The 13,195-nt window shown below is 36.0% G+C and overlaps 1 protein-coding gene across 1 annotated transcript in view; it reads left to right on the forward strand.

The window, feature by feature from the left end:
- Naaladl2 (N-acetylated alpha-linked acidic dipeptidase like 2) overlaps positions 1-13,195 on the forward strand; it is a 701,987-nt gene that overhangs the window by 487,129 nt on the left and 201,663 nt on the right. Inside the window, exon 12 of the mRNA XM_057756897.1 lies at positions 12,297-12,392. Within this exon, the coding sequence (XP_057612880.1) occupies positions 12,297-12,392 (96 nt within the window). The remainder of the gene's footprint in view (positions 1-12,296; positions 12,393-13,195) is intronic.

The following is a 13,195-nucleotide window of genomic DNA, read 5'->3' on the forward strand; positions in this document are numbered from 1 at the left end:
GGCCAGAGTCGGATCCAAACCTAGATGTTTTTGAGCAGTGGAAGGCATGTTTCTTGTTGGTGACAGGGACCTTGAAACTTCACAGAGTTGTGGTAATAAGTGTGGCTCCTGCCTGTACCTCCACCATGAACCCAGTCTCAGGAAGCTAAGGAATAGGCAGAGCCATCCTAGCTTTAATCCTAGGCATATTGCTTATGCTTAGCAAATTAAAGACTCATGTGATGAGAAAAAAAGACATACAGTAAAGACAGTTTCAGAACAAAAAAAGAAACCTCAGAATGGTTTACAGTGTATTTAAAAATAAACATAGGCATGGGAGAGAAAAGAAAAAGGATAGAGAATGTCATTTAAAGAGAAGAAATAGAATAGTCAGGTGTTGGGGTGCATGTATTTAATCCCACTACTTGGGAGGCAGAGGTTGGCAGATCTCTGTGAGTTCAGCGGCAGCCTGGTCTACAGAATGAGTTCCAGGACAGACAAAGATACGCAGAGAAACTAAGTCTCAAAAACCAAAATAAAATAAAATAAAATAAAAGAAATAGAGTTTAAAAAGTTAAAGCCATGTAAAGATGAAAAATACAGCAAGAATCTAGATACTGTATTATTGTGTTGTTTTTGAACTGTTTGACTGTTGAAAAAGGAGCAACAACTGCTAAAAGACATTTGATTATAAATGCTGCTTGATTAATCTAACCTATATATTTTGAAAATTCCTTAACTTCAAATTTAAGTCAAAAAATATGTTACTTTGGAGAAGAAATTTTGCTTCTAATTCCACAGAAAATGAGAGTATGTGGATCCATTTTTGGTTAAAAAAAATAAGTTTTGATTGAGGAAGACCCCATTAAAAATCTACAATAGGAGCAGGAGGCCAGAATGATCCAACATTTTAGAGCACTTCTGCTGCTGTTTCCTCTGAGTTCTACATCCAGAACAATTTCAAGCCTCCTGACTGAGATGATTCAGCCTCATAGACTACTCGAGTATGGAATTAACCATAATCCTAAATTTTCTTTTGATACGCATAAGATTATCAGTGCCCCTGATAAGCAGGAAGTAGCCTAGAAAGCTATATCCATATTCCCAAAAAGTAGATTATGGATGTTTGTTTTGTTTAGAGTGTTGGTTATAAGTTATTATTGGTAATGGTTAGGGAAAAAAAGCTAAACAAAGGAAATTAGATTCAAGGTTCTTGTTTTGAAAAGAATAAAAAGGGGATATACATAGGATCTTGTTTTGAAAAGAAAAAAGGGGATATAGAAATGATAGGATAAAAGGGTAGATTATTGAATTTACTGTGAAAAGAAAAAGGGAGGATATAGATATGATAAGATAAAATGTAAATTTTTAAACCTTCTTTTAAAAAGCAACTACCAGTTTTGAATGCTTTACATTGGATTAGATTTTTGTATATTGTATACAGATTTTGTATATTGATAAAAATTTGAAATTAATTTTGTTAGAACATACTGTATATATATTTCTACTTTTGTTCAAAGTATTGTACCTATATAACTCATTTAACAATGTAATGCAAATTTCTAGTCCTTGAAAATTATTATTACCAACTACTTAGGATAATAAGGAAATATAGGGTAGTAATTAATCACCTAGTATAATAAAACTTGAAGTCACATTTGGTATGTTTTCAAGGTCAAACAAAGATATACTTAAGATAGGTCATCTTCAAGCAGTTCAGAGATCTACAGAAAATGGCATTTAAGATGTTTTAATAACACAGGTTTTCTTTTTTATGACAATGAGACATGTCTGTTTTTGGAGGCACCAATCTACTTCAGAAAATACCATGAGCATCAGAGAAACTCAACAGGGAGTTTACTTTCTTTGTGGTAAATGTAAGCCACTGGGCCAGAAAATGCCCCTGCCATGGTTGACAGTATGTTGTCCTAATTAGACAAGCAGGTCACAAAATATCCTGCTTCACAGAAAAGTCTATCAGATATGCTAGACTTATAGGTCAAAGATGGATGACCCAACACTGCAGAGGAATTTGGGGGTGATTGTCCAGACAACCAGCTGTTTCTGCATTACTCACAGTTTTTGGAAATCGTTTGCTTGCACTTTCTGCTTATTCAGTTTTTTCTTATTTCTTTCTTGGGTCTCTGAAGGAGTTGAAGATTAAATAGCCATAGGTTATAGTTTACCAGACACAAAAAGCAAGCAAATTACGTATAAGACTTTGGACTCACTTTGACAGAACAGAATATTTTCTCTTAATTTGTCAAATACAAATGGACTAGACATTGTTAATGTATTTATTGCTGGTACATATTGTATGTAGTCATTGTACTTATTGTATATAGTTTTCTTACATTAGTTATAGCCTTCCTTTTTATATTAGAGAAAAAGGAAAATGTAGTAGTATTTCAATTGTATTTTAATAAATAAAGACTGTCTGAAGATATGAGAGTATAACAGCCCCACTGGTCAGCCTTACAGATCAGGTAATGGTAACACACACTTTCAATACCAGTTACCACAATGACATGTGTTAGAGCCCATAGGCCCCAACATAGATATCTACTTTCCCTAACTTGACCAATATGTAGACGTGAGAAAATAGCGAGGCACAGTTCACACAGTCATCACAGAAGGGCATCTCAGGCTTCCTTCATCCTGAAGATTTACCCACATTTATTATACAAAACACCTTTTATCCCCCAGGTAAACCAATGTGGGTCTTCATTAATATTCTCTTTCCAGGGGACAAGGGGCTAGGGAAACACCTGCAACTTAGTCACCAGCTTTAGAAAACACCTCTCCCCAGGCGATCTACATTTTTAACAAAGGAGAAGGAGCAATTTATCCTGGCCTTTGTTAGTTGGCTAACTTGCTGGTTTGGCAGGATTGCAGCTGCCTAGTGGCCAGGGAGCCTGCTTGTAAATTATTTTATATGAAATATGGGCCCACAATCCACTCTCTCTTATTAAATTTTAATAATCTCTGTGCTACTGCAACAGGGTAGATTGATTGTGCCTGGCTTAGGCAAAGTCTTCTTCCTTTTACCCAAATTTTCAAGTCTTTGGAAACAGGAATTTGTTGTATGCTAGTTCCTGTCTTAGGCATCTGGGGAGGAGAAGCTTCAAACCAGTCATTGACTGTTGACCTCTGTAAAGAAAAGAGATTAAAGAGAGAAATATACTTTCAGGCCCTGTATCTCAATAGCCACACCTTTTGTCAGGATAAATTATAATGCTTTATGAATAATTATGCTCCCAAAGGCTATAGTCTCCTATTTTAAAGGAGAGTATAATTGCCCAAGTTGAAAATGTTTCTTCCGCTGGTACAGAGCACCACTTAGATCTAACATTCTCAGCATATGCATCCATCAACTCTTTAACACTAGTAGCCACACTATTTGCCTTAGAGACCAGGAAGTGCATGCTTTTAATCCCAGTGTTGCATGCCTTGAATTTCAGTCCTAGAGGGGATTATAAAATGAGAAGAGACAGCTTTTAGACACATTCTCATTCTGATATTTCTGGAGGCAGGATTGCAATTTAGTACTGAGGTCAAGATAAGAGTCAGTGGCTGGCTATTTTGCTTTTCAAATCTTCAGATTGAACCCCAATTTCCAACTCTGAGTTTTTATTATTCATGCTTTGGAGGCCCTATAGACAAGAGGGCTGGGGAGATTGTGGGGAGGTTCATAGACAAGAGACTGGAGAGGCAGTGCTTTTGTAGTGTGCTTGCAGTTTGTGTGACAATTCCTAGATGTAATCAATAACACTCCCATAAAAAAGTAACATGTCCATGATTAGAGATGAGGAAAGGCAGTCATATATAAGAGAGATAATCTTGAAAGAGTCTAAAATATAAAGTGAATTTTTCTGTGGAAGTATTATATCAACCCAGTACATGATATAAAACTCAATCAGTTTAATTGGATTTATTCAAGTTTTAAGATCATGTAAAAGTTATTCGTTTTAGGGAAGAAAGGCTAGGCCTTGACTCTTCTTTGAAACACAATGTTATTTAAGCTGTGTGATATTGATAGTGTGCTGTTATGTCAGTTTTCAGGACTCTGGAACTAGTGCCCTTTTGGAATATAATTAGAAATTCTTAGGAATAAAAAAAAAATCTTCAGTTTCTTTCACTTCTATTCATTCCTCAAAATTTTTCTAAGATTATCCTTTAGTCAAAGTTCCCATATGATTTTCTCAGAGAATCCTAACCATGTGGAAATACAGAAGTCATCACCTTCTGGCAGATTAGTCATAGTAGGTAGCAACACAGAGCGGCTTCAGAGTCACTGTTTATGATTAGCAGTTCACTACCCAGCAGCATCTTCACCCCACTCTGATTTTCCACTGAGATTTTATATATAATTTCATTTGATCTCAAAAAAATTCAAAAACTTCAAAATGTTTATCAAGTATGCCCAGACCCATGTAACACACATTAGCTCTCTAGGATTGTGTTGTATGACTCTGTGAGAAAATGTAGTCATTTGAATAGCCTATTCTTTATTTCACGTATTTAAGTTGAATTAAAATTCTAATGTCATTCCTAGAATTAAATTAGAATACTAAATCTATAGGACTTAACCTATAAAGGTAGGCTGAGTGTTTTCAATTATTCCAGTATTATGTATAGAATTTCCTAGAACTGGAAATATAATTAAAATGAAAAAAAAAACCTGAGAGTATTCAGGAAATAATATACCAATATTGTTCAACATTTGACCCTTAAATGGTTACTCTTTTATTTAAACTCAGCATTATCTCATGTCTTCTGTATATTGAGGAACAATGAGAACATTATGTTTCCAAAATTATGGCTATAATTACCCTTCCCTCTATCCAAAAGATAATGAATGTCAGTGTCATTCAAAGGCTATAATGTTATAATTCCATATATTAAATTTATGTATTAATGTGTATCTTCTTGATTACAGAGAGAATATTGCAATGAAGGAAATGAATGCAGGATTTTTGGATTCAATTTTATTTTTCCAAGGAAGGAGTCTTTGATTATAGCCATAAAATTGTTTGTAGTGCTTTTTATGGAAGCAGACTAAGGCTGATGAGAGGAGAAATGGAACAGAATCTTGGACAGCCATCCTTGTTCAGTGCACAGAACCTTGATTTCGGAGAATCTGTACAGTGGGGAGGCAGCATGGTGTTGGAATAGAAGTGCAGCTGTGGACCCAGACACACCATAGTTTATAAACAGTCTACCAATTATTTATAGTATGATGTCAGGTTAGTTTCAGAAACTCATTGGTTCTCGTCCGTAAAAACTGGTAGAGGCAGCTCGTACCTTATACACACATGTGCATAATAAACTTGGTGATGATGGATGGGTAATTAGAAGCCTGGGGCAGTGGTGCTGGGGTGTGTGGACTGTAGCTCTCTTTTCCATTCAAGACCAGGCCTTCTAAGCACTGGATAATGGAGGGGCACATTTGAAAGGCTTCTGGTGATTTCATCTTCAATGAACTTGTGCCCAAAACAATCACAAATAATCCCTTCAGAAAAAGAATCATGCAAAATGTTTTAGTCTAGAGATGATTTCAAATTCTGTAAACTCAGTGTTGACTAGAACCTAAGACAAGATCTTGGACTCTTGCCTTCCTCAGTGTAGACATTAACACCGTCTTTCACCTTGTTTAAATCATGGACCCTTTTGACACTTCATCTCAATACTGCATTCTTGGGAAATGCTAACTTTGATTTCTTTTATTTTAAGCCTAAGATCTGTTAATTTTTCTTTTAAATAAATCTCTTTGTATTTCTTGGTGAATATAGGAACATGTACTACTTTTGTGAGTTTTAATGTCAGAAACAACATCTGGTGTTGGTTAGCTGGCCTGTGAACAATTGGGGCTTCTCCTGTCTGTTCCGTCTCACCATAAGAATGCTGGAATCATAGATATCCACTTCACCATTATAGTATGTTACCCACGTGTTCTTTTTCTGCTCACTGCTAGAGTGTTCTTTTTGTTTTATGTCTTAGTACATCCCCCTTTCACCCCCTCATAAACACATCAGTATATTCCTTCTTCAAAGAACTCCAGGAAATATGACTTGTTCCCTCAAATATAATGCTACCTATGAAACTGTTTTCAAACTTTAAAAGTAATGTATTTTGAAAAGCAAAATTATATACATAATTTATTGTACAAAGGCATGTGTCTGGTAATTTAAAGTTCAGAACTATAGCCTTTGGTTACAAATAAAAGTGAGGTTTTAATCAGGGATAATGGTTAATAATCCTTTATCTGAATACCCATTTCTTCCTTACAGGATGTTTTTATATGCTTTTTGTTTGTTAGATGCTAATATCAATTTTCTGATGGGAAAAGATGGTCATGTTTTCATTGAAAGCTATGGACATTCACACTTAGATTGAATTGCATAAAAATCGCTGGCAAGTTTTAGCTACTTTAATGATATAGTTATATATATATATCATTATATATATATATAAGTTATTCGGGTATTAAATACTATAGATCAATCATCATCCATGTTTGACATACTTATAGTTAGACTAATCAGCTTCTTTAGATACATAGAGATTGCATTCTACATAGATAGATAATCTGCAACCACTTCAAAAAACTGTAAAATATGACATTTAAATAACTTAGGGTTCTGTTGACATGAGACAGGATTGCTCCTGGCAACACCTATCTATTCCCCAAAAAAGTTGAGCACCAAAAACACTCCACTTAAAGCTTGTTTTCTTCTTGACGAAATTGATCTTTGGACAAAACCTGCCCAAGCCTTGACCACTGACAAAATGTACAATGTCTGGACTGGAAAAACAAAATACAAACCCAACCAACCAACTAAACAAACAACCCGGCCAAACCTTGCCAAGACAGGGTAATATGGTTTGAAAATTGTTTTGTCTCTAAAAATGGTCTGCCTTAACCAATGTTAATGTAAGGTCAGGCCTTAACCAATGTTGCTTGCTGAACATTGCAAATGAGATTTTGGATGATTGCCCAGGTAGCCAATTGTCTCTGTCATCTACTGCACATTTTGAAAGTTGCTTTATTGTACTTCCTGCCTACTCAAGTAATATGATTTCCCTTCTCAGGTCCTCAATAGGGCTGAAGATTAGGTAAACATAATATTGTCCTCTCATGACTTACCCAAGCCATTTCTAATACAAGACTTAAACTACTTAGGATAAAATAATTATTAAAACATTTAACATATGTTTTTTTGCTTAAGATAAAATAATTATTAAAACATTTAATGTATTTTTTGCTTAATATTGTTTATACTGGCTATAATTCTAATTTTCATACTTGATATCTGTTCTTATTGTACATAGTTTTATAATGGGTTAAAACTATCTTATTTAGACAAAAGAGAGAGGTAATGGGCAACCTCCTTCAGCCAATGACCTTTGAGAGGCTGGACCAGGTTGGACGTGGCTTTGGGTATCAAAAGGTGTATGTGTGCCACTTTTTCTCTCTTTGCTCTCATATCTGGACGCTGGATTCTGTTCCTGTTCCCCATTGTGATCTGTTAGTTCTCCTTAAAAAAAAAAAAAATCACCCTTATTATGCCCTATTCAGACCTAGTGTGAGATTACTTTATTCGCATTTCCTTTCATCTGCACATTCCCCTGTACTTTTCTACTCATAATGAGCAGTATATGGAACTAGTCTACATGCTTATCAAGAATGTTTAAAGAAATGGTCGTATATACACAATAGAGCTATATTTGGCCATAGATAATAAAATGAAATAATTTGCTGTACAATTAATGGAACTAGAAATCATTACACTAAGTAAAATAAGCCAGGTCCACTCACTCAAAAAGGTAAATACTGTATTTACTGTTACCTATGAAGGTATACATGTTATATATGTATGTTTCTGTATGAAGGAGAGAGTGGAGAAGAGAGAGGGGGCAGGAAGAGAGATATGGGAGGGAGAGAGTATGGCACAGAAAGATAAAGGGAAAAAATAGAGACAGAGTATTTTAGCCTTTAATTTTGGAAAGAAAGACATGAAAACACAAAGGGGATTATTTGTAGGAGGGAGACAAGTAAGATGGAGAAGGAATGAGAAATAGAGGAAGAAAAATGAATTGTTAAATTGTAATAAATACAACAAATGAATCATTGTGCTTGCACTAATTTAGTTTCAGATTTATCTCTATGCTAGTTGCAATGAACATGCCGACTTTCCAGTTTCTATTGGTGGCTCTTCATTAGAGTATATATCCCACCTTTCCCCAGCTTTTCTCTGTATGTCCGTCATTTCTTCATCACCTGTTGCCCCAGTCTAGTCAACTCCAAAGCCGTAGAGGTCATATAGCATTCCACCTTACATATGGTTCCTGAATCTCACTACCGATATGCGATTCCCTTCCATATGATGTGAAAATGGTTTATTACCATTAATTAATAAAGAAGCTGATTTGGCCAATACCCTGGCAAAATAGAGCCAGGTGGGCAATCCAAGCACCGATAAAAGTAAAAAGTAGGCAGAATCAGAAGACACAAGCACACTCCAGAGAAGCAAGGTATGAGGTAACAAGCCATGAGTCTCATGATAAAATACACTATTAGAAATTTAAGTTTTAAGAGTTAGTCAATAATAAGCCTGAGATAATAGGCCAAATAGTCTGTAGTTAATAAATATGGCTGTGGAACCAGGCAGGACAAGAAATATTCAGCTACACATTACTTTTTCCCCTTCTTTCAAGACAGACTGCTTCAATTAAGAACAAAAATAGCTACAGAAATTTGGATCATTACTTTTCTACAGTCATTATAGATATACATTTTAAAAAACCTCCTTTTAGGGTAATTATTACTCTGTTTCTGTATTATATCTTTAACTTTCATCTACTTATCTATCTATCTGTCTGTGTGTCTGTCTGTCTACCTGTCTATCTACCTACATATCTATCTACCTGCATACTTACATAGATCTTGCCCCAATTTTTCTGTTTTCTATAAAATGAATATCCTACTTAAGGTTATTTTTGATGTAATAAAAAACCTTGACCAAAAGCAACTTGGGAGGAAAAGGGACTATTTGCTCATAGGTTCATATAACAAAGCAGACAGGGCGGCACTCAAGGTAGGAACCTAGAGGCAGGAACTGAAGATGAGGCCATGGAGGAGTGCTGCTTACTGGCTTGCTACACATATCTTGCTCAGCCTAGTTTCTCATAGAACCCACGACCATCAACTCAGGAATGGCACTACCCACATTGAGCTGGGCCATCTCCTTAAATCACTCATTAAGGAAGTACCCACAGGCTTGCTTGCAGCCTGATCTTATGAAGTCATTTTTTAAAAAATGGGGTTTCCTCCCTCTCAGATTTTAGCTTGTTTCAAGTTGACATAAAACTATACAGCATCATTCACTCCATGTCAACCTGACACATAACATGCCACACTTTTCCCTGTCATTCATTCTCAAGCTATCATGCAGAGGCAGAGGGATCTCTGTGAATTTGAGGTCAGGTTGGTCTACAGAGCAAGATGCAGGACAGCTAGGACTACACAGAAAAACCCTGTTTAAAAATACCAAAAGATAAAAAAAACACACATTAAAAATATTAATAACTTTAACGGTCCCACAGTCTTTACTAATTTAAACACATTAAAATTTTAGTCCCTTTAAATTTCCAATATTTTTAAAAATTCAAAATATTTTTTAAAAGTTTAAAATCTCTCAAATGTGTTTTCTTACAAAAATAAAAATTAGGTTTTTATTTAAAGAAGGAAAAATGGGTGACAATCAGGTCAAGGCAAAACCAATGTAAATTGCACAATGTCTAAATTCTGGGATCAACTCAGTTTTCTGTGCTCCTTGAAAGACCCCGGTAGGGACCTTCCCTCAGGTGGAGACCCCCGGACCCAAAGACCAGGCCGAGACCACAGGTCTGATGCAAACTTCAAGAGGTTTATTAGGTAGACACAAGTACCTGTGGGCAGCAAAGTCTTTTGGAGGACTTGCGTGCCTGTAGACTGGGAGGAGGTCTTTTTATAGGAAAGAGGGCAGCAAAAGCAAGTTTTACAGAGGCAGAAGCGTGGTTATCGGAATGAGGCGGGGGGCATGAATGGTTTTTCCTCTCCCAGCATGGATGTCTGGCAGCAGACATCCTGTTCTTATCTTATGGATATCCTACTTTGCAGTCATCCTGCTTTGTAGATGTCCTATCTTATAGATATCCTGTTTTCCTCTCACGAGAGCAGGCTAGCTGCTGATCCTGAGAATCTTTCAAGCAAACAGGACGTTCTCCCGGGAGCCTGCTAGCTGCGGGTTCTGAGGAGGGGTTCTCTAGGGTCTTTCACTCCTCCCAAGTGTTTGGATCACCTCTCTAGTTCTGTCATCTGAAGCACACATATTTTGTCTTCTAAGCTCAGGCAGGTGCTACTTCATTGCTACTACTGTTCTTGATGGTCATCCCATGTTGGTGGCATCTATAGAATGCTGGGTTCTTCTGCTGCAACTGGCCAGCACTTTCACAGATAACCTCTCTTACATGTTCTTATGGTGCCTTGTCTCAACTTCTCTTCATGACCCCTTTAATCCCAGGTGTTCAACTTCTGCTGAAGTTGCACCTTCGCCAATGGCCTCTCCTGGCCTTTCACAGTGCCAAGCCTCAACTGCTCCCCATGACCCCTTCCTTACTTCATGCCTTCAATACTCGTATTACCTGCGTGACCCTTACACTACCAAGTTCAGTTGCCAAGATAAAGTGCAACATTGGCTGACCCTGAAACACAGCTTCGTTACAAGTTCTGTCATCTTGTTAATCTCAGCTGGTTCTTCAGCCCCAAATAACCAGAACCATAGAACCTTAATTAAAAAATAACGAATGATGGGGACTGGAGAGACGGCTCAGAGGTTAAGATCACTGCCTGCTCTTCCAAAGGTCCTGAGTTCAATTCTCATGTGGCTCACAACCATCTGTAATGGGGTCTGGTGCCCTCTTCTGGCCTGCAGGAATACACACAAACAGAATATTGTATACGTAATAAATAAATATTTAAAAAAAAACAAATGACCCCAATAAAAACTTTAAACATCTCTCTGGAACTTCAGAAGCCAGGCCTCCATCATCAACATTGCTCTTAAAATACTTATATTCCAAGTTCCAATAGAACAGCTCACTTTGTTCTAAACACGCAATGCCCAAATTTCTAGAGTTCTTTTACAATAATGCCCCCTGCTAAAGGGAAAAAAAACATGGTCAGGTCTGTCACAACAATACCCCACTGTCCTAGTAACAACTTGTCATAGGGTTTTTATTGCTGTGATAAAACACCATGACCAAGAGCAACTTGGGAAGTAAAAGGATTACTTTCCTCACAGCTCCGTATAACAAAGGTGAGTGTTGTTTACAATTGCTCTTCATAGCTGGCTCAATTAGAATGCAGGACCACAAGCTCAGGGAGGGTACCACTCACAATAGGTTGGGTCATACCCCATCAATCATTAATAAAGAAAATGTCCTATAGGCTTGTCTACTGCCTGGTTATATATATTTTAGGATCCCTCCTCTCAGAGGACGTTACCTTATGACAAACTGACATAAAGTTTACAACATGATTTAACCTCCAGGTTCCTAAATCAGGATTTTATTGACAGTGTAACAAAAATGACTTTAAAGAAAATTAGCAACACGTTGATGACACCAACTACACTGATGTAAATAGAAACAGTATCAGTTTTCTATGTCTTCCTAAATCCTAAACCTTAGTTAGACTGTAAATAAAAATAAATTTTTGGATTATTTTCCATTCACCTGAACACTGAGATTTTGATACTATGCTTAATCACTTTATAGTCAAGCCATAAAGACATATGCGATTTCTACCTATATATTATTGTTTTGATGATAACACAATTATATTTAAAATACCATAACACACTTACTTTTTCTATGCTTTTCTAGGGAGTTATGTTTATCAAAAGCACTGTAGTCTTCCATCCATAAACACACAGAACATAAAAATAGATAAAAATAGAAAAGAGAATTTCAATATCAATTTTGTCATCAAAATATCTCCTTAACATTGGTAAATATAAATTATAAATAGTGCCAATATGAAAGAAATATAAAAGTCATCTTTTTGGCGAGAAACACTATTTTGTGAGTATATAAAATGTCAAAAGTCATAGAGTTCTCCTTATTTTCATTTACAAACACTGGGAAGGGATGATTAGGTTGTTTCTCAGACTCAACAGAAATCTTACAGTAAGTTTAAGCTTTGTGCATCTTTAAAGGAAATTCAATGAAAGTCCCAAAAACAAAATCATGAAAAGTTCTTTTTGTTTTTACAGGGTCCAAGTTTTCTCTCTGAAGCCATTTTTCCTAAACACACAACCAAAATTGAAAAAATTGATCCATCTTTCAGACTCCATGAAGCCATCACTAAGGTGAGAATGCCTCTGCATCTTATGAGTGAGGAAATGTTCTTTTATGTTATTGTTTGTGTATGATAATGTTTGTTTGGGGGAGGTGAAGAAAGGAGAATGTCAAGAAAGGTCAAGAGAATGCTCTAAAGTAGTAAAGATGATAACAGATAAAATCTTTCAAGATATAGCTTGTGACTAAAGGTTTATAAAAATATAAATCCTCAGTAAAACAATTAGCACTTGCTCTTAATCTGAAACTGTTTGTCTTTTATTTTAAATACATGGCTACTTCAGATGATCATAAAAAATAGGTTGTCTAGCTTTTTCATTCAAAGTTTTATTTTAATATGTTTACTTATTGAACTTCTGATTATTTAATTTGTGTGCATATGTGTATGTGAAATATGGAAATGCACAGGTGTCATTGTGTACTTGTGGAGAGGAAATAATGGTAACTTTTAGTTGTTTCTTGCCATCTACCATGTTGTGCTGGATATGAAGCTTGGGTTGTCAGGCTTGGCAAAGGATGCCTTTGCCCTGAGCCACCTTACTGTCCTGTTTGTTACACATTCTACTTTAAGTAAAGGAGGGTTTGCTCTCTCAGGTGAAGGACTGCATTTACAAGGAATATTTCTACTGTGTATTTTTAGTCATAATTTCATTATTTAAAGAAAACTAAGTTTTCCAGTGTGGAGAAAATAAATTTATGATTCCTGATATCAAATAGCATTCTATGAATTTTTACGTTTACAATTATTTATCCAACCTGTCAAAGCCTGCCTCTTCAGGATAGACTTTGCAGGATATATTGATATTTCAGTGCC

This window comes from Chionomys nivalis, chromosome 24 (assembly GCF_950005125.1).
Source record: "Chionomys nivalis chromosome 24, mChiNiv1.1, whole genome shotgun sequence".
NCBI classification, from domain to species: Eukaryota; Metazoa; Chordata; class Mammalia; order Rodentia; family Cricetidae; genus Chionomys; species Chionomys nivalis.